The 21,228-nt window shown below is 47.5% G+C and overlaps 1 protein-coding gene across 3 annotated transcripts in view; it reads left to right on the top strand.

The window, feature by feature from the left end:
* Window positions 1–6,726: 6,726 nt before the first annotated feature.
* The window catches only part of DDX55 (DEAD-box helicase 55), a 160,864-nt gene continuing 146,362 nt past the window's right edge, over window positions 6,727–21,228 (top strand). The window contains exons 1-3 of one of the 3 annotated variants that reach the window (XM_063964493.1): window positions 6,727–6,823; window positions 14,496–14,546; window positions 14,706–14,792. In XM_063964493.1, coding sequence (XP_063820563.1) covers window positions 14,517–14,546; window positions 14,706–14,792 — 117 coding nt within the window. In that variant the 5' untranslated portion in view covers window positions 6,727–6,823; window positions 14,496–14,516. The other 2 variants (XM_063964492.1, XM_063964491.1) reach the window with 2 other exon arrangements.

Below are 21,228 nucleotides of genomic sequence, written 5' to 3'. Positions count from 1 at the left end.
ATAAAGTGCTGCGGCCCTTTAAGTTTTCTAAAAAAGCTCTTTTCAGGGCTGCCAAGCGCAGCCCCGCCTGTTAGTGACCTGCACTGCAGGCACCAACTTACAAACTGAGCTCCAGTGCCTGGAGGTGGGGTTATAGAGGAGGCAGTGCATTGCATCCTGGGCACAGTCAAAGCTTTAGCCTGTTGGTGCCTCGGATCAAGATCCAACTCTACACCCGATGTGTTCCATGTGGAATCCCAGTGTACCCCGCTGCAGAAATAAACCCTAGTATGAATGTGTTTGAGTGTACAGGTGATAGGGAATATAGATTGTAAGCTCCACTGGGGCAGGAACTGATGTGAATGGCCAAACATTTTCTGTAAAGTGCCACGGAATATGTGTGCACTATATAAATAACTGGTAATAATAATAAAAAATAATAATAAAGATGTCAGCCAACAGAGTAAGTAAACATGAAGGAAAATAGCTGTGCAGATACAACAATATAGGACTCCTTGACATCAGCCAGGATTGGACGCTGAGCAACTGGAAGCTAGAACGCGGATGACTGGCCTGGAGCTGGACCGGAATCCCAGCTAGGTCCTGCCAGGGATTAGAATGAGGGATGGTTGATGTAACCAGGTAATGTCGCAGCTGTATCAGTACGTTGAACCAGAGCATACAGCACAGGAACCAGTAACAAAAAAAATTCAGCATAGGAAACCAGGCTGATATGCTGGGAGCATAGGCTTTGGAGAACTCCCTCCCCATTCTCATGGCTTTGATCTGTCCTCCCATTTGCGTGGTACTGTGCGTCTCAGCCTCACCCTAATGGGGGCAGGGGTGTCTCCAAGGATTCACTAGCGCCACTACGTTGGCTGGCCCGCAGTGGTTCTACCAACGGTAGATACTCCCTGACTCATAGCCTGCCACCATATCTGTGACCTTATTATGCCCCCCAGCGATCCTAGTAGCTGCACGTTAAACAGCTCTTGGCTGGCCTCTGACAGGGGCGTCCAGTGTGCCGACTGCAGTACCTACGGTGGTGTCCCCACCCATCATGCCCATTTCTGCTCCACGTCTTCACTTGCCGACACCTGCTAAATTCGACGGGTCCCCAAAAGCCTGCAGGGGATTCCTAAACCAGTGTGAGATTCATTTTGAGTTGCAACCTGGCAGTTTTCCTACAGACCGCACCAAAGTTGCCTACATTATCTCCCTCCTCAGTGGCTCTGCCCTCGACTGGGCTTCACCCCTATGGGAGAGATCAGATCCTCTGTTGTCCTCCTATTCTGACTTTGTGGCAACTTTTAGGCGCATCTTCGACGAGCCAGGTCGTGTGACATCCGCCTCTTCTGAGATCCTCCGGCTACGTCAGGGGACATGAACTGTCGGCCAGTATTTAGTTCAATTTCAGACTTTGGCTTCCGAAATTTCCTGGAACGATGACGCTCTTTATGCAGCCTTTTGGCAAGGCTTATCTGAACGTATTAAGGATGAGCTTGCTACTAGAGACTTACCTTCCAAGTTGAATGAGCTCATATCACTCTGTACTAAAGTTGACCTACGGTTCCGTGAAAGGGCTAATGAGCGAGGCAGGTCAACATCTTCTAAGACTTCTCCTCGTCAGCCAACTCCGCCCAAGGACGAACCTATACAGATAGGTCACTCTCATTTGTCTCCAGCAGAGCGTAGAAGACACCTCTCTAAACATCTCTGCCTGTATTGTGTTGCACCTTCCCATGTCATCAACGCTTGTCCTGAGCGTCCGGGAAACTCCCAAGTCCTATCCCGCCAAGGAGAGATTCGGCTAGGAGTAATGTACTCTCCTCAAGTGATTGCAATCTCTCAGTCTCGCTTCAAGTGGCTCAGCGTACCAGGAATCTTATTGCCTTGTTGGATTCCGGGGCGGCCGGAAACTTTCCCATATCCTTGACTGCCGTGGACGGTAGTAGGATTTCCGATGCAGTTGTTTCTTCCAAGACTCTACCTATCCGTCTGAAGGTGGGAGCCTTGCATTCAGAACTGATTTCCTTCCTGGTAATTCTGAAGGCCACTCATCCCGTGGTTCTGGGCCTCCCATGGCTCCGTCTTCACAATCCTCAAATTGACTGGAGGACTACCCATATCCTGGCATGGGGTGCCTCCTGCTCTAAGACTTGTTTGTCTAAAGTGCTTCCAGTTTGCACATCCTCCTCCAAGTCTTCTGATGTTCCGCGTCCTCCTTACCAAGACTTCACAGATGTATTCAGCAAATCCTCTGCAGACGTTCTTCCCCCTCATAGAGAATGGTATTGCCCTATCGATCTCATCCCGGGGAAGGCTCCACCCCGTGGACGCACGTATCCATTGTCGTTACCTGAGACTCATTCCATGGAAGAATACATTAAGTAAAATCTAGCGAAGGGATTTATCCAGCCTTCTTCCTCTCCAGCTGGCGCAGGCTTCTTCGTGAAGAAGGATGGCGGCCTACGGCCTTGTATTGATTATCAGGGCCTGAACGATATCACGGTGAAAAACCGGTACCCTCTGCCGCTTATCACCGAGTTATTTGACCGTGTCAGTGGAGCTACTATATTCACAAAGCTATATTTGAGGGGTGCCTATAACCTCATTCGAATCCGGAAGGGTGACGAGTGGAAGACCGCATTTAACACTCGTGACGGACATTATGAGTACCTCGTTGTGCCTTTCGGACTCGGCAACGCTCCAGCTGTGTTCCAGCACTTCGTGAACGAGATCTTCAGGGATATTCTCTATCGTCATGTGGTGGTCTATATCGATGACATTCTCATCTTTTTAAATGATCTGGAGGAACATCGATTCTGGGTAAAGGAGGTCCTGTCCCGTGTTCGTACCAACCGCCTTTACTGCAAGTTGGAAAAATGCGTCTTTGAAGTTAAATCCATCCCGTTCCTGGGGTACATTGTATCCGGTTCCGGTCTGGAGATGGACCCTGAGAAACTTCAAGCTATCCGAGATTGGCCGATTCCTGTAACCCTCAAGGGTATCCAGAGATTCCTAGGATTCCCCAATTATTACAGGAAATTTATTCGAGAATTTTCCACTATTGTAGCGCCTGTTACTGCTCTTACCAAAAAGAAGGCCAATCCTTCCAAATGGCTAGAAGAAGCTACCCAAGCCTTTCATCTGTTGAAACAAAGATTTGTCTCTGCTCCAGTGTTGAAACAGCCAGATACCAGTTCGCCCTTCATCCTTGAGGTGGATGCCTCTTCCGCTGGAGCGGGTGCAGTTCTGTCTCAAAGAGCTAACGACGGTCATCTATATCCCTGTGGCTTCTCACGAAAGTCCTCTCCTGCCGAGCGTAACTGCGCCATTGGCGATCAAGAACTTCTGGCTATCAAACTCGCTTTGGAAGAGTGGAGATATTTGTTAGAAGGAGCTTCTCACACCATGACCATTATGACGGAACACAAGAATCTCCTGTATCTAAAAGGCGCTCAATGTCTTAACCCTCGCCAAGCCAGGTGACTTTCCAGATTTGACTTCAAACTACAGTTTTGTCCAGGGTCACAGAATCGCAAGGCTAATGCCCTTTCCCGCTCCTGGGAGCAAGAAAATGAGTCTGAGTCTACTGACAAGCATTATATTATTGATCCAGTGGCGTTCTCCGCAGTGAGGATGGACTCTATGCCCCTGCCAGGGAAAAGTTTAGTTAAACCGGCTCTCAGAAGGAAGCTCTTGCATTGGGCACATTCCTCTCGGACACGCGGGCATACAAAAGACCTTAGAATTCATTTCCAGATCATACTGGAGGCCGACCCTAAAGAAGGACATTGCTGAGTTTGTGGCCTCCTGCCCAAAATGTGGCCAACACAAAGTACCCCGCCAGTCACCCGCTGGGCAACTGGTTCCTTTATCTGTTCCTCATCATCCGTGGACTCATCTATCTATGGATTTTGTCACGGATCTTCCTGTGTGTAATAAAATTCAACACCATCTGGTTGGTAGTTGACTGGTTCACCAAGATTGCTCATTTCTTTCCTCTCACCGGTCTTCCGTCAGCTTCCAAGTTGGCTCAAGTCTTCATCCAAGAGATCTTCAGATTACACGGTCTCCCTGAGGCGATAATTTCCGACAGAGGTGTTCAGTTTGTAGCCAAGTTCTGGCGAAGTGTTTGCCAGGCTCTCCAAGTCAAGTTGAACTTTTCTACAGCCTATCACCCTCAAACCAATGGGCAAACTGAGAGGGTGAATCAGGACTTGGATGCCTTCCTCCGTATCTATGATACTCTTCCCAAGATGATTGGGTTCAGTTCCTCCCATGGGCTGAATTTTGCCACAACAATCAGTACCATGCCTCATCTTCCTCCACGCCATTCTTCACCAACTATGGGTTCCACCCAAAAGTTCCAGAAATTCAACCGCTTCCAGCAACATCGGTGCCTGCAGCTAATATCACTCTTCGTCAGTGTTCAAATAACTGGAAGAAGGTTCGAGCAGCTCTGTTAAAAGCCTCCAGGTACAAGAGATTTGCGGATAAGAAGTGTAGGGCAATTCCTGCTCTTAAAGTTGGTGATCGTGTTTGGCTGTCTACAAAGAATCTAAGATTGAGGGTCCCAAGCATGAAATTTGCCCCCCCCCCCCCCTATATTGGACCTTTCCTGATTGAACAAGTCATCAACCCAGTGGCTTACAGACTTCAGCTACCTCCTTTCCTGAAGATTCCCAGGACATTCCATATTTCACTCCTGAAACCAGTTATTCTGAATCGCTTTCATTCAGCGCTTCCCTCTGCTCCCAAGGTCCAGACTCAACATGGTGTATAGTATGAGTTCGCCAAGATCCTGGATTCACGCCTCCGGTATGGTCACCTTCAATACCTGATCGATTGGAAGGGATATGGTCCTGAGGAACGTTCCTGGACGAACGCATCAGATGTCCATGCTCCAAAATTGGTTCGGAATTTCCATACCAGATTTCCTCAGAAGCCTAAGAAGTGTCCTGGGGCCACTCCTAAAAGGGGGGGGGGGTGCTGTCATGGTTTGCGTAACTGGTCATCATTTCTTACCAGTCAAGTGTCTTCTGTGGCTGGCTCTGCGTTCCAGGGTCGGGTCCCAGCTGCGTTGCTGATGTATATAATCTGCATCGGTTCACTGTTGGCCCGCAGCGCTGTTACAGTGCCCTTCTCAGTGTACTTGTCAGGTCCCAGAATGGCGTTCTCATCCCGCCGCAGCCGTGCCTGTGCTTTCAGTGTGCAGAGAGCTGGGTGTGACGTCTCATGATCACTGCGGTCTCTGTCACTGTCCCTGTGGCCTTGCTGCGCGGGTGAACAGGTGTGGCGTCTCCTACCCGCCGCGTTCTCCGTTGCCGCCGGTCCTGTGCCTTCAGTGTGCAGAGAGCTGGGTATGACGTCTTCTGCCCACTGCGGTCTCTGCCGCTGTCCCTGTGGTCTGGCTTTGCAAATGGATAGTGTGGCGTCTCCTGCCTGCCGCGGCCTCCGCCGCCATTGCTGCTGTTTTCCACATGGTTTTCCCCAAGCTGACTTTCCCTCCAAGTGATAACATGGGCGCAGCCATGTTGGTTCTGGTCACATGCTATTGTTTCCTGCAATCCACTGCGCTACAGAACTCTGCTTAATTGATTAACCAATGCCTGCATCCCAGCAGGTATAAATATCCTGTTTCAGAGCTGGAGGATTGTCAGTGCTTCAGTTGTCATCCCAGTGATACTAGTCTCTCCTCATTGGTGTTGTTCCTGTCTTCAATACTCCACTAGAGACTCGCACCAGTCCTACTCCTCATGGTGCAGCCTGACTCTGCAGTGTCTCATCATTGCATATTACTAAACACCGGCTTCCAGCATTTCAGCTTCCAGCGGTGCCCTGTCTCTGTTCTACATCAATGCCCTGCCATCGTTCTCCAGTAATCTGCGCTCCCAAGCATCACCTGTGATATTTCTTCGCTCCCTAGCAACATTAGTGCAATCCAGCACTTCCACTACAGCTATTCAGTTGGACCAGTCCCATCTGGTAAGACCCGGCAGTTTACAACACAGTCACCAGCTTCTGCATTTCCTCAGCTGGCCAGTTCCTGTTTCCAATCCGCTTCTTAGCGCATAGGTGTTGGTAAAGGACATACCACCTCCAGGTCCTTTAAGACTGTCTTCTGATTGTACCACACCTAGGGACTTCCTAATGCACTTCTAGGAACTGTGATTTGTTATCTTTTGTATACCATACTGCAAAATGCCAATACACCTGTTGAGCTGTGTTCTTAATAAAACCTGTTGAACATATCTTCGGTTGTCGTGGTCACGCCTTCGGGCACTGGTACTGCAGGTCCACACGCATGTCCAGGAGTCCTATCTTAAGTACCCCTCAGCCCCTACAACTGCGGCTTCCCATAGTCAGCACCAGCCCTCAGTTGTGACACACCAGCTATAACAGGAATGCTCGGGTGGACGGTACCAGCTATATCAGGAACACGGAGATGTTGCAGTAGCAGCTATTGCAGGAACACTGGGATGTTGCAGTACCAGCTATTGCAGGATTGCTGGTAGGAGCCAGTGAGTACTAAATATGACAACTGCACAGTAGTCAACAGGCAGAATGCTAACCACAGAAATTCTCAGCAGGTCTACAGACAACAAAGCACTGACAATCAGGAAGTGCCTCTGAAGGATCTTTATACCCCTGGGTCTCAGATGATTGGCCGCTCACTACTGAAAGCAGCTTTCTGCCTTACGTCATTGGTGCTCCTGCAGACATGTGACAAGGTCTAAGATAGCAACGCCCAGCGCTGCCTCCATGTGGGACACCGATCACTGTGGCTGCAGAGGGGAAAGATGGACGGACAGTGGCCCGCAGCTGCCGGCAGAGAAACGTAACAGCACCATCACAGAGCTGAAGATAGAAGAAAGTGCCTGGCAGGGCAGTGCTGCGCGCACTTGCTTTGTGACAGTGGGATTGGAATGTCTGACCTCCTTCCACTCAGTGTGCGATGTACCTTTTCACTAGCTTCATAGGGCAGATTGCTATGCGTTTCCATTGAAAATCTACAGTAAAAAAATTCCACTTGAGGGAGATTTGTTCCAATGCCGCTCAGTGTACTCTTTCTTGGATGTGCTAGTAGGGTTTGACAGACTCACTGGTTACCCAATACATTTCCCAATGGTTTACTTTATTCACGTGTTGAACGTGATGTATTTCAGTCAGAGATGAACAGCTTTCTATTAATAAAAAGACATGATTATAGAGTGGACACCGCAATGCAAGAAATGTATTTCATGTATTCCCCGGAACGCGGAACTAGTTGGAGCGTACATTGCTGAGGGGACATTTTAGTCGGTGGGTTCAGTCTAGTTTCCCTTCGTGGAAAGGACCCGGAAGTGACATCAGGTGAGGGCGGAAGATGTCTTATGCCCTTAACCACGTGTAGTCTGGTCCCTGAGCAGGAGCAGGGGGATGGAGAATGTAACAGAGGGGACGTGGGAGACTTTACCTGAGAAACTAAATGACAAAATCCGACAGACGCTACGAGAACTGGGCTTCAAATGCATGACGCCAGTGCAGGTACCGGGAGAGCGCCCTGCTGTACTCGCCTTCCCCCTGTCCTGACCTGGTACTGGTGCTGCATTGCTGCTTACCGTGCGGCCCAGGGAGGCGAGTTACAGTTGGGTACAGTTAATATGTGATATAATTGTCAGGTAGTGCTGCCCTTTTAATCGGACAGCATACTGTGGCTGGCCTATGCTGGGCACTCGCATTCATCTGGCATATGCTTTCTTATTGGCAGAAATGTAATGTCAGTTGGTTATCCTTCCAGGTCATTAACAATTTATACATATATACAGTTCATGACTATCTATGTGGACAAAACTACTTAGTACTGATAGATATCTTATATAAATGGCTTTCGCTCTATTCCTGTGGGAGCTTGGCGAGTACAAGTAGGACTCCCATTTTTCTGAGAGAGAATGCTGGCATTTATCAGGGGCAAACGCAGGATTTTCAGAGGGAAGGGGGGCGGGGGGTTCCGTATATATATGTGTGTGTGTGTTTATTTCTCTAACGTCCTAAGTGGATGCTGGGGACTCCGTAAGGACCATGGGGAATAGCGGCTCCGCAGGAGACTGGGCACATCTAAAGAAAACTTTAGGACTAACTGGTGTGCACTGGCTCCTCCCCCTATGACCCTCCTCCAAGCCTCAGTTAGATTTCTGTGCCCGACGAGAAGGGTGCACACTAGGGGCTCTCCTGAGCTTCTTAGTGAAAGTTTTAGTTTAGGTTTGTTATTTTCAGTGAGACCTGCTGGCAACAGGCTCACTGCATCGAGGGACTAAGGGGAGAAGAAGCGAACTCCCCTGCGTGCAGAGTGGATTGGGCTTCTTGGCTACTGGACATTAGCTCCAGAGGGACGATCACAGGCCCAGCCTGGATGGGTCCCGGAGCCGCGCCGCCGGCCCCCTTACAGAGCCAGAGGAGCGAAGAGGTCCGGAAAAATCGGCGGCAGAAGACGATCCTGTCTTCAATAAGGTAGCGCACAGCACTGCAGCTGTGCGCCATTGCTCTCAGCACACTTCATACTCCGGTCACTGAGGGTGCAGGGCGCTGGGGGGGGGCGCCCTGAGACGCAATAAAACATGATAAAAATACCTTATATGGCAAAAAATACATCACATATAGCTCCTGGGCTATATGGATGCATTTAACCCCTGCCAGAATATACAGAAAAACGGGTGATAAGGCCACCGGAAAGGGGGCGGAGCCTATCTCCTCAGCACACTGGCGCCATTTTCCCTCACAGCTCAGTTGGAGGGAAGCTCCCTGGCTCTTCCCTGCAGTCAAGAAAGGGTTAAAAAAAGAGAGGGGGGCACTAATTAGGCGCAGTATTAAAACATACAGCAGCTATAAGGGGAAAAACACTTATATAAGGTTATCCCTGTATATATATATATATATATATAGCGCTCTGGTGTGTGCTGGCATACTCTCCCTCTGTCTCCCCAAAGGGCTAGTGGGGTCCTGTCCTCTATCAGAGCATTCCCTGTGTGTGTGCTGTGTGTCGGTACGTTTGTGTCGACATGTATGAGGAGAAAAATGATGTGGAGACGGAGCAGAGTGTCTGTAACAGTGATGTCACCACCTAGGGGGTCGACACCTGAGTGGATGTACTGTTGAAAATTACGTGACAGTGTCAGCTCTGTATAAAAAAAAAACAGTGGTTGACATGAGACAGCCGGCTACTCAGCTTGTGCCTGTCCAGACGTCTCATAAGCCGTCAGGGGCTCTAAAGTGCCCGTTACCTCAGATGGCAGATACAGACGCCGACACGGATACTGACTCCTGTGTCGACGGTGAAGAGACAACCGTGATTTCCAGTAGGGCCACACGTTACATGATTGAGACAATGGAAAATGTTTTATACATTTCTGATAATACGAGTACCACCAAAAAGGGGTATTATGTTCGGTGAGGGAAAAACTACCTGTAGTTTTCCTGAATCTGAGAAATAAAATGAGGTGTGTGATGATGCGTGGGTTTCCCCCCGATAACAATTGATAATTTCTTAAAAAGTATTGGCTGTATACTCTTTCCCGCCAGAGGTTAGGGTGCGTTGGGAAACACCCCCTAGGGGGGATAAGGCGCTCACACGCTTGTAAGAACAAGGGCTCTACCCTCTCATGAGATGGCCGCCCTTAAGGATCCTGCTGATAGAAAGCAGGAGGGTATCCAAAAATGTATTCACACACATACTGGTGTTATACTGCGACCAGCAATCGCCTCAGCCTGGAGGTGCAGTGCTGGGTTGGCATGGTCGGATTCCCTGACTGGAAATATTGATATCCTAGATAAGGATAGTATATTATTGCCTATAGAGCATTTAAAAGATGCATTTCTATATATGCATGATGCACAGCGGAATATTTGCCGACTGGCATCAAGTATAAGTGCGTTGTCCAATTCTACCAGTAAAATGGTCAGGTGATGCGGATTCCAAACGGCATTTGGAAGTATTGCCTTTGAAAGGGGACATTTGGGGTCGGTCTTTTAGACCTGGTGGCCACGGCAACAACTGGGAAATCCACGTTTGTACCCCAGGTCGCCTCTCAAAATAAGACGCCGTATTATCAGGCGCAGTCCTTTGTTGGCAAGCGGACAAAAGGTTCCTCTTTTCTGCTCGTGACAGAGGGAGAGGAAAAAGGCTGAAGAGATTAGCCAGTTCCCAGGAACAGAAACCCTTTCCCGCCTCTGCCAAGCCCTCAGTATGACGCTAGGGCCTTACAAGCTCAGGCACGGTGGGGGCCCGTTCTCAATGAATTTCAGTGCGCAGTGGGCTCACTCGCAAGTAGACCCCTGGATCCTTCAGGTAATATCTCAAGGGTACATATTGGAATTCGAGACGTCTCCCCCTAGCCGTTTCCAAAAGTCGGCTTTACCGACGTCTCCCTCTGACAGGGAGGCAGTTTTGGAAGCCATTCACAAGCTGTATTCCCAGCAGGTGATAATCAAGGTACCCCTCCTGCAACAGGGAACGGGGTATTATTCCACACTATTGTGGTACCGAAGCCAGACGGCTCGGTGAGACCGATTCTAAATCTAAAATCTAAAATCTTTGAACACTTACATACAGAGGTTCAAATTCAAGATTGAGTCACTCAGAGCAGTGATTGCGAACCTGGAAGAAGGGGACTACATGATGTCTCGGGACATCAAGGATGCTTACCTTCATGTCAAAATTTACCCTTCTCACCAAGGGTACCTCAGGTTATGGTACAGAACTGTCACTATCAGTTCAGACGCTGCCGTAGGGATGGTCCACGGCACCCCGGGTCTTTACCAAGGTAATGGCCGAAATGATATCCCTTTGAAGGAAGGAAATTTTTGTTATCCCTTACTTGGACGATTCCCTGATAAGGGTAAGATCCAGGGAACAGTTGGAAGTCGGTGTAGCACTATCTCAGGTAGTGTTGCGGCAGCACGATTGGATTCTCAATATTCCAAAATCGCAGCTGGTTCCGACGACTTGTCTTCTGTTTCCTAGGGTTGTTCCTGGACACAGTCCAGAAAAAAGGTGTTTCTCCCGGAAGAGAAAGCCAGGGAGTTATCCGAGCTAGTCAAGAACCTCCTAAAACCGAACCAAGTCTCAGTGCATCAATGCACAAGGGTTCTGGGTAAAAATGGTGGCTTCCTACGAAGCAATCCCATTCGTTAGATTCCACGCAAGAACTTTCCAGTGGAACCTACTGGACAAATGGTCCGGGTCGCATTTTCAGATGCATCAGCGGATAACCCTGTCACCAAGGACAAGGGTATCCATCCTGTGGTGGTTGCAGAGTGCTCATCTTCTAGAGGGCCGCAGATTCGGCATTCAGGACTGGGTCCTGGTGACCACGGATGCCAGCCTGCGAGGCTGGAGAGCAGTCACACAGGGAAGGAATATCCAGGGCTTAGGGTCAAGCCTGGATACATCACTTCACATAAATATCCTAAGCTAAGGGCCATTTACAATGCTCTAAGCTTAGCAAGACCTCTGCTTCAAGGTCAGCCGGTGTTGATCCAGTCGGACAACATCATGGCAGTCACCCACGTAAACAGACAGGGTAGCACAAGAAGCAGGAGGGCAATGGCAGAAGCTGCAGGGATTCTTCGCTGGGCGGAAAATCATGTGATAGCACTGTCAACAGTATTCATTCCGGGAGTGGACAACTGGGAAGCAGACTTCCTCAGCACGACCTCCACCCGGGAGAGTGGGGACTTCACCCAGAAGTCGTCCACATGATTAAAAAACTCGACAGGTATTGCGCCAGGTCAAGAGACCCTCAGGCAATAGTTGTAGACGCTCTGGTAACACCGTGGGTGTACCAGTCAGTGTATGTGTTCCCTCCTCTGCCTCTCATACCCAAGGTACTGAGATTGATAAGATGGAGAGGAAAAAGCACTATATTCGTGGCTCCGGATTGGCCAAGAAGGACTTGGTAACCGGAACTTCAAGAGATGCTCACGGAGGATCCGTGGCCTCTACCTCTAAGAAGGGACCTGCTCCAGCAAGGACCCTGTCTGTTCCAAGACTTACCGCGGCTGCGTTTGACGGCATGCCGGTTGAACACCGGATCCTGAAGGAAAAAAGGCATTCCGGATGAAGTCATCCATATCCTGATCTAAAGCCAGGAAGGATGTAACCGCAAAAACATTATCACCGCAATTGGCGACAATATGTTGCGTAGTGCGAGGCCAGTAAGGCCCGACGGAGGAAATTCAACTGGGTCGATTCCTACGTTTCCTGCAAACGGGAGTGTCTATGGGCCTGAAATTGGGGTCCATTAAGGTTCAGATTTCGGCCCTGTCAATTTTCTTCCAAAAAAGAACTAGCTTCAGTCCCTGAAGTTTAGACGTTTGTAAAAGGGGTACTGCATATACAGCCTCCTTTTGTGCCTCCAGTGGCAATTTGGGATCTCAATGTAGTTTGGGTTCCAAAAGTCACATTGGTTTGAACCACTTAAATCTGTGGAGTTAAAATATCTCACATGGAAAGTGGTCATGCTGTTGGCCCTGGCCTGGGCCAGGCGCGTGTCAGAATTGGCGGCTTTATCCTGTAAAAGCCCTTATCTGATTTTCCATTCGGACAGGGCGGAATTGAGGACTCGTCCTCAGTTTCTCCCTAAGGTGGTTCCAGCGTTTTCACCTGAACCAACCTATTGTGGTGCCTGCGGCTACTAGGGACTTGGAAGAATCCAAGTTGCTGGGTGTTGTCAGGGCCCTGAAAATATGTTTCCAGGACGGCTGGAGTCAGGAAATCTGACTCGCTGTTTATCCTGTATGCACCCAACAAGCTGGGTGCTCCTGCTTCTAAGCAGACTATTGCTCGTTGGATTTGTAGTACAATTCAGCTTGCACATTCTGTGGCAGGCCTGCCACAGCTAAAATCTGTAAAAGCCGGTTCCACAAGGAAAGTGGGCTCATCTTGGGCGGCTGCCCGAGGGGTCTCGGCTTTACAACTTTGCCGAGCAGCTACTTGGTCAGGGGCAAACACGTTTGCTAAATTCTACAAATTTGATACCCTGGCTGAGGAGGACCTGGAGTTCTCTCATTCGGTGCTGCAGAGTCATCCGCACTCTCCCGCCCGTTTGGGAGCTTTGGTATAATCCCCATGGTCCTTACGGAGTCCCCAGCATCCAGTTAGGACGTTAGAGAAAATAAGAATTTACTTACCGATAATTCTATTTCTCATAGTCCGTAGTGGATGCTGGGCGCCCATCCCAAGTGCGGATTGTCTGCAATACTTGTATATAGTTATTGCCTAACTAACGGGTTATTGTTATGAGCCATCTGTTGAGAGGCTCAGTTATGTTTCATACTGTTAACTGGGTATAGTATCACGAGTTATACGGTGTGATTGGTGTGGCTGGTATGAGTCTTACCCGGGATTCAAAATCCTTCCTTATTGTGTACGCTCGTCCGGGCACAGTACCTAACTGAGGCTTGGAGGAGGGTCATAGGGGGAGGAGCCAGTGCACACCAGTTAGTCCTAAAGCTTTCTTTAGATGTGCCCAGTCTCCTGCGGAGCCGCTATTCCCCATGGTCCTTACGGAGTCCCCAGCATCCACTACGGACTATGAGAAATAGAATTATCGGTAAGTAAATTCTTATTTTTTATATATATATATATATATATATATATATATATATATAAATCACTTTTCCATAGAGAATAAATGCAAAAATCAGCACTCACGATTCAGTTGAAAGCAGAAGAGGATTTATTCTTCAATACAAATCCATTAGTGATACATCCAACAACCGTGGTCTGACAGCTGTTTCAACGCATACAGGTTTTCTTTGGGGGGCCCTGAAGAAAACCTGTATGCGTTGAAACAGCTGTCGGGCCACAAGGTTTTCTCCGTCTCTGAAAAAAGAATTTGGTCTGTCGGGACGTTTCTGGGTACTCGTAAACCCTCCCTTCCCCTGCAATTGCTCCTGTTTATTTCCACGTAGACACCAATATGAAATAAACCTTTGTTACGGATGAAAGTGTAATGTTCTTATTGGTGTCAAATACAGTAACAGTCACAGTAGCCAATCACTGCTATTTCTGATAATCAGTGTATGTAAGAAATATGAATTTGCAACATTTTATGATTTGCACAGTGTCATGTTCAAAAGAAACATTCCTTGGGGTTGAATTAAACTGTTTATGGGTAGCCACGGTTCCTGTCTAAAGTGATGGGAACTATTCAGTTGCATGCGACAATGGGCTTGAGTTCTGCGGGTACTCATTATTTCTGCTCGCACAAGGTGGCAAGCAGAAATTCACCCAAAGTCAGTATTTTGGGTGGCCAGACTCCTACAATATCTGCCCATTGCAGCTGCTGTAAACACACTGATGATCTGGTTGGCTACAGGTTGTTTTGTGCCCACTTCTACACCAGGTACAAAGAAACGATCAAGGAGGCAAATAGTGATCACAAGACTCAGCTTTGAGGTTTCTCTAACATTTACATTATTTTTTTGTCGTAAAGCACGACATTTATGATTCTTTTTTCTCCCCCTTCAAGTCTGCAACAATCCCTCTGTTCATGAGCAACAAAGACATAGCTGCTGAAGCGGTGAGTATGTGGTTTGATTATTTGAAATTTATTCTGAGCAGTAAATTGCAGAGGAGTTCAGCTCAATAGAAATATGTCTGAAGTAAATCAATTCAATTAGATCTGGCTATTTTTGTATATTGTGTTTGTATGCCTTTATAATAATTTTTTTTCCTACAGATAACTGGAAGCGGGAAGACACTGGCCTTTATAATCCCACTTTTAGAAATACTGCTGAGAAGAGAAGAAAAATTAAAGAAAAATCAGGTAAACACAAAGCATTTACTGCTGTTATTGTTTAATAATTCTTTTGCAGAGGAGTGTGGTTCATCTTCCCCATATACCAGTGGTCAGGGAACGGGTAAATTGACCCCAAATGGGGTAAAAATGTAATTACTGGGGGGTAATGGACGGTCGCGCTGCGGAGACACAGCCCCATCTAGCACCGGCTGGCTCGCGATGTGATGTGCTAACGTCACACCGTGCTCCCTCCTGCCCGCCCTGCGCTGTGCTCCTGGCCACCCTGTGCTGTGTTCCTGACCTCGGTGTGACATGCTGGCGTCACACCGCGCTCCCTCATGCCCGCCCGTCTCCTGTCCTCCCGCCCACGGCCCGCCACTCACACACAGAACTTGAAGAGTTCTGTGGCTGACCGCTGACGGGAGTTCTGCAGGATCAGACGGTGGCCCACATAACAGTTGGAAATTCGCACTGACATTACTGAGGTGAGAATGTGACCATCTGTCTCCTAAAAGTCATGTCCCCCCCTTTTTCCCCCCTCATCCATATTGCTTACATTCATTCTGGTGTTTTGGGGAGAAAGTGTTAACCCATTCATTGACAAAAAATAATTTGCAAAACTAATAATTAAAAAAATAAAAATATATAAATATATATTTGTGGTCAGTCCGGCACTTCCGGTAGAATGAGTAATGTAGCCCATGTGCCCTCCATGGCAAAGTATGGATACAGAAACAAGAAAGAACAGCGGCACTCTGGGACTTGTAGAATCAAAAACTTGTGTATTACGGCATTACAGACAATGCGAGTACCAACGTTTTGGCGCCTGCAGCCCCTTTGTCAAGGTGTATGCACATTGACAAAGGGGCTACAGGCCCGGAAACGTTGGCAGTCTGCATTGTTTGTAATGCCGTAATACACAAGTTTTTGGTTCTACAAGTACCGGAGTGCCGCTGTTCTTTCTTGTGTGTTTTTGTCAGATATAAATATATATATTATATTATAGAGACTGTGGAGGGTGAGTCCCATTTGTCCTCCACAGTGATGGCTGGAGCTCCCCCCAACAAAAATATTTGCTTTGTCCCCACCAGTCCAGACAACTGGTGGAAACTCCATGAAGCAGCTGCCGGTGTTCCGGAAGTGATGTGGCATGCATAAGCACTAAGATCGCTGTTATGAAAGAAAATCAAAAAATAATAAAAATGGTGAGGGTGTGAATTTAAGCCCCTCTGTCTCCCCCAACAAAGAAGCTGTAAAGATGGAGGTAAAGTCAATTGAAAGACGTCTTCCCCTCTTTGAAACTCAGCCCCCATAAAAGTTAATGTCAGGTGATCACATACCTGTGCCACAAGAAAACAGTGTAGTCTAGATATGGAGGAAGATCTCCCTCATCCTGGCTACCAATAACTAAGGGACACCCAATTTTAGAAAGTGTGCGGTTCCTGCTCTCAAATTATTGGGCCCGTTTTTTACTAATTGTCTACTAATCACCAGACAATGTTGCGCTGCACTAAGGAAAACAACATATTCAGTATTATGGCACATAGTTCTATCCAGCCCAATCAGGCCATTAATGACACCTGTTTTTATGTGTAGATCCCCCTATAGCAGTGATGGGGAACCTTTGGCACTCCAGCTGTTGTTGAACTACACATCCCAGCATACAATGTGCTAAGCACGAGGTCCTGCCGTTCCGGAGCCCTGTTCAAGATATTACAAGCTGAATCTGTTTGGACTCTGGAATCTGGTATCAATCATCAATTGGTGATACATGTTTTTAAACCTACATTTTTTTGTAAGTGTGTTATTTTTAAAATAAAATTGTTATATGGTTAGATATACTGCACCATATCTACATTATTTTAAGTCCCCAGCACATGTGCGGCTCTGGGTGTCCCATGCCATCTAGTGGACGACTTTCAACATTATATTGAAGTTTCCATGGGAGCTGAGAAATAATATTGCCTGATGGATGATATGCAAGTTTAATCCGCACTTTTGTGAGTTGAACAAATAAAATAGTCCTTCCATTTACCATCAAAACTGGTTGCACTATGTTGTGTATGTTTCACTTTTACAGACATGTGTCTTCCTTGAAATGAATTTATGATAACAAGTGGTTTACTTTATTACTGAAAAAAGTAAGCTATTAAGAAGATTTATCTCTGTTTGGTGAAATTAGTAGCGCCGGTGTGTGGTCACGACATTGTGTGTTTGGTTCTTGTTTGGGGTCTTGGTGAAGGCTCACATGTACCACACAGGCTGCTACTATTAAGTTTTAGCGCAGATCAAACTACACTATTTTATTTTCGTTTGACACATCCCAGCATACCCTGCTACAGTTTTAGCATGGCCAAATAGCAAAACTATAGCAGGGCATGCTGGCATGTGTAGTTCAACAGCTGGAGTGCAATAGGTTCCCCATCACTGCCCTATAGGAATCCTCTCCTAAATGATGTAAACCTATTCGAATCTAGTACCGGCTGCCGGTGGAGCCTAGTGAAGTGGAAATGAGCTAGTACTACCGGACACCACATAAGATATTTGTTTCTACCTACTACTTACACCAGTACATCAGTGTGACAATATTAACAAGTGCAGAGAAGTTGCTGAAGTCATCGTTCCAGCTGTTGCCGGCTATGATTGTAATCACTGAAGTGATTACAACTGGGGAGATTTATACCCCTTTCCGCTGCCACAAAAACCCGGGTTGTGGCTCAGTGCAGAAGGGTTAACCCGGGTCCAGTTACCCGGGAATCCAACCCAGCTAACTTGCAGTGTTGTTCCCAGGAAGGGCCCGGATTAAGTGGCAGTGTAAACGGGTAACTTGGGTCATCCAGTCCTGCTCCCATTTTCAGCATGGAAGATCGTCATACCTGCTTGCACACAGGATGCAGCTGAAATTCCAGGTTCCTGCTGCGATGACATTGAACTGGGGGATGGGCCAGTAACATCAGGAGGTGGAGCAGAAATCTTAGCTTGGGAAAATGCTGCTGCTGCTGTTGCTGCTGCTGAGCAGGTCAAGCCTCGGTGGAAACGGGGTTGTCCCTTGTCTGACCCAATCAGTTTGGTGGAAAAGGGTTATTACTTCCACTAAGAACAGGCTTTTGTTAATGTGAACAACCTCTTTTACTACCACTCTGTAGCTCTAAATAATCATCATAGATAACAGGAATTTAATACCTACCGGTAAATCCTTTTCTCCTAGTCCGTAGAGGATGCTGGGGTCCACTTCAGTACCATGGGGTATAGACTGTTCCGCAGGAGCCATGGGCACTTTAAGACTTTTTCAGAGTGTGAACTGGCTCCTCCCTCTATGCCCCTCCTCCAGACCTCAGTATAGGAACTGTGCCCAGGGAGACGGACATTTTGAGGAAAGGATTTACTTTTTAAGTTAATGGTGAGATTCATACCAGCTCACACTTCAACCATGCTGCACAACAACATGCCAACGGGCATGAACATTACAGTAAACGTGCTGAAAACATTTTCAACAAATTAACAACTGCAGGTAAAGTACGCACTGGGCTGGGTGCCCAGCATCCTCTACGGACTAGGAGAGAAAAGGATTTACTGGTAGGTATTAAAATCCTGTTTTCTCATACGTCCTAGAGGATGCTGGGGTCCACTTCAGTACCATGGGGTTATACCAAAGCTCCAGTACGGGCGGGAGAGTGCGGATGTCCCTGCAGCACCGATTTACCAAACTGCAGGTCCTCATCGGCCAAGGTGTCAAACTTGTAAAACTTAGCAAACGTGTTTGCCCCTGACCAAGTAGCTGCTCGGCAAAGTTGCAATGCCGAGACCCCCCGGGCAGCCGCCCAGGATGAGCCCACCTTTCTAGTAGAATGGTGTCAAAGTCGGAAAAATATCATGCTACACGTTGCCATATATCCACCCCATGCGCGTGCCGCTGCACGTGCACATTCTCTCCCGTGCGTGCGCATATTCGCAGTTGCGTGACGGCGCCTCCTCGGCCATGCGCTCGAGCGCATGGTATGTGCATTTACGGTAGAGTTTGTGGGCGACTCAATCGTTACATAGTAAATCCAAATAGTATGTTTTTTAGATAATGTTCCCCTTAATAATAACTGTAAGTTTGTTTAATGTGACTGGTCCCTGGACAGAGGAATTCCTCTTTGCATGATACGAAGGGTCAGATAGGATTTGAGCAGTGGTGTTTGGTACCTAACTAAAGAACATTTTATTAGAAACAATCCGGTGCTGGTTAGGTAAAGATTAATTGGTCCTGCGTATAGTTATGTCTATAAGTAGTTCCTGGACATTTATTCATTGTCCATGTGTTGGGAATCCTGAGATTCCCTCCCACCTGAGCAGTCTGAAATAGTCACAGCCCACCTGTTCAAACAAACCTATGACCTTTTGTTGTAATATGAAGACAGATTCCTGTGTCCAATGAACAATGAGATGGTAGGGCCCTTTGTAGTGTACTGTATGTAGTGTATATAAGAACAGCCAGCCTGGAGCAGCTCAGTCTACTCCCCACAACGGTTTTCATCATTGACTAACCAGGAGCTGGTAACCAGATTGCGCCTGCGATTCATTCCCAGTGTGTAAGTACTCTCTGGGACCACCTTATTCTCTGACTGTATTTGGCCACGTTCTCTCTCTCTCATTGTATGTTATTGTTTGCGATTGTGTCACTATTGTATATTTATGTGTAGTTATACTGTTTAGATATTGATGTTAGCCTGTAGAGTATAAGATGTTAACTGTGTTTCCCCTTTTTGATATAACTAAATCTCGTTAGTAAAGGTTTTGGAGCCTTAGCAAGGTATTGTGTGTTTATTACATTGCAGAGGGTAATCGGAGCGTCTCAATCGCTCAAGCAGCTTTTATATTAACAAGGTTAAGAAGGTCTATAAGCAGTACATTATTACAGTGTTACAGTACCACGGTATTAAGGTTTACAGTGTAAGCATATTCTGTGTTTAAAGTTTATAAAGGTTATTATCTGTGTGTACGCTCGCTGTGTGTATTCCGTACACCCAGCACAGCGTGTGTACTTAATTTGCGTACCACGTGCGAGGTCTTCATACGTAAATAGCGTACGGAGTGTGTAGCACGTGCACGTGGTTTAGCAGCCATTACGGCTACACGGTATTAGTATATAGCTAATGTTAAAAGGTAGATAACTGACTCTATCAATGGGCAGTCACCGAATTCGGTATCCGCAATCCTGCCGTGTAATGAACTAGCTGAATCGTACCACTGATCCAGCGCGCAATAGTCTGCTTAGAAGCAGGATACCCAATCTTGTTGGGAGCATACAGGACAAACAGAGCCTCTGTTTTTCGTATAAAAGCTGTTCTCGCGAAATAAATTCTCAAAGACCTGACCACATCCAGAGACTTTGAAGCAGCGAAGGTGTCAGTAGCCACTGGCACCACAATAGGTTGGTTTTTATGGAAAGAAGAAACCACCCTTGTAAGAAATAGTTGACGAGTTCTTAACTCCGCCCTATCTTCATGGAAAATCAATTAAGGGTTCTTGTGAGACAAGGCCCCTAACTCAGACACCCTCCTTGCGGATGCCAAGGCCAACAGGATGACCAGTTTCCAAGTGAGAAACTTCAACTTTACCTCCTGGAGAGGTTCAAACCAATCCGATTGAAGGAACTGCAACACCATGTTAAGCACCCATGGAGCCACAGGAGGCACAAATGGCGGTTGGATGTGCAGAACCCCTTGCACGAATGTCTGAACTTCTGAAAGGGAGGCCAGATGTTTCTGAAAGAAATCGGACAAGGCCGAAATCTGAACCCTGATTGAATCCAACCGTAGGTCCGCATCCACACCCGCCTGGAGAAAATGGAGAAAACGTCCTAACTGAAACTTTTCCGTTGGAGCCTTCTTGGTTTCACACCGAGACGCGCATTTTCTCCAAATACGGTGGTAATGTCTAGACGTTACTCCTTTCCTGGCCTGAATAAGAGTGGGAATGACTTCTTTGGGAATACCCTTTCGGGCTAGGATCCGGCTCTCAACAGCCATGCCGTCAAACGTAGCCGCGGTAAGTCTTGATACACGCACGGGCCCCTGCTGCAGAAGGTCCTCGCGAAGAGGAAGAGGCCGATGATCTTCTATGAGCAACTCCTGAAGATTACCAAGCCCTCCTTGGCCAGTCTGTGACAATGAGGATCGCTGGAACCCCTGTTCTTCTTATGATCTTGAGAACTTTCGGAATGAGGGGAAGTGGAGGGAAGACATATACCGACCGAAACACCCACTGGGTCACTAGTGCATCCACCGCTATTGCTTGAGGGTCTCTCGACCTTGAACAATATCTCTAAAGCAGGCCTGGCCAACCTGTGGCTCTCCAGATGTTGTGAAACTACACATCCCAGCATGCCTTGCCACAGTTTTAGCATTCCCTAATAGCAAAACTGTGGCAAAGCATGATGGGACTTGTAGTTTTACAACCGCTGGAGAGCCACAGGTTG

This window comes from Pseudophryne corroboree, chromosome 1 (assembly GCF_028390025.1).
Source record: "Pseudophryne corroboree isolate aPseCor3 chromosome 1, aPseCor3.hap2, whole genome shotgun sequence".
NCBI lineage: Eukaryota > Metazoa > Chordata > Amphibia > Anura > Myobatrachidae > Pseudophryne > Pseudophryne corroboree.
Note: the sequence above shows the minus strand (reverse complement) of the source record. Positions and strands in the feature narration are given on the sequence as shown.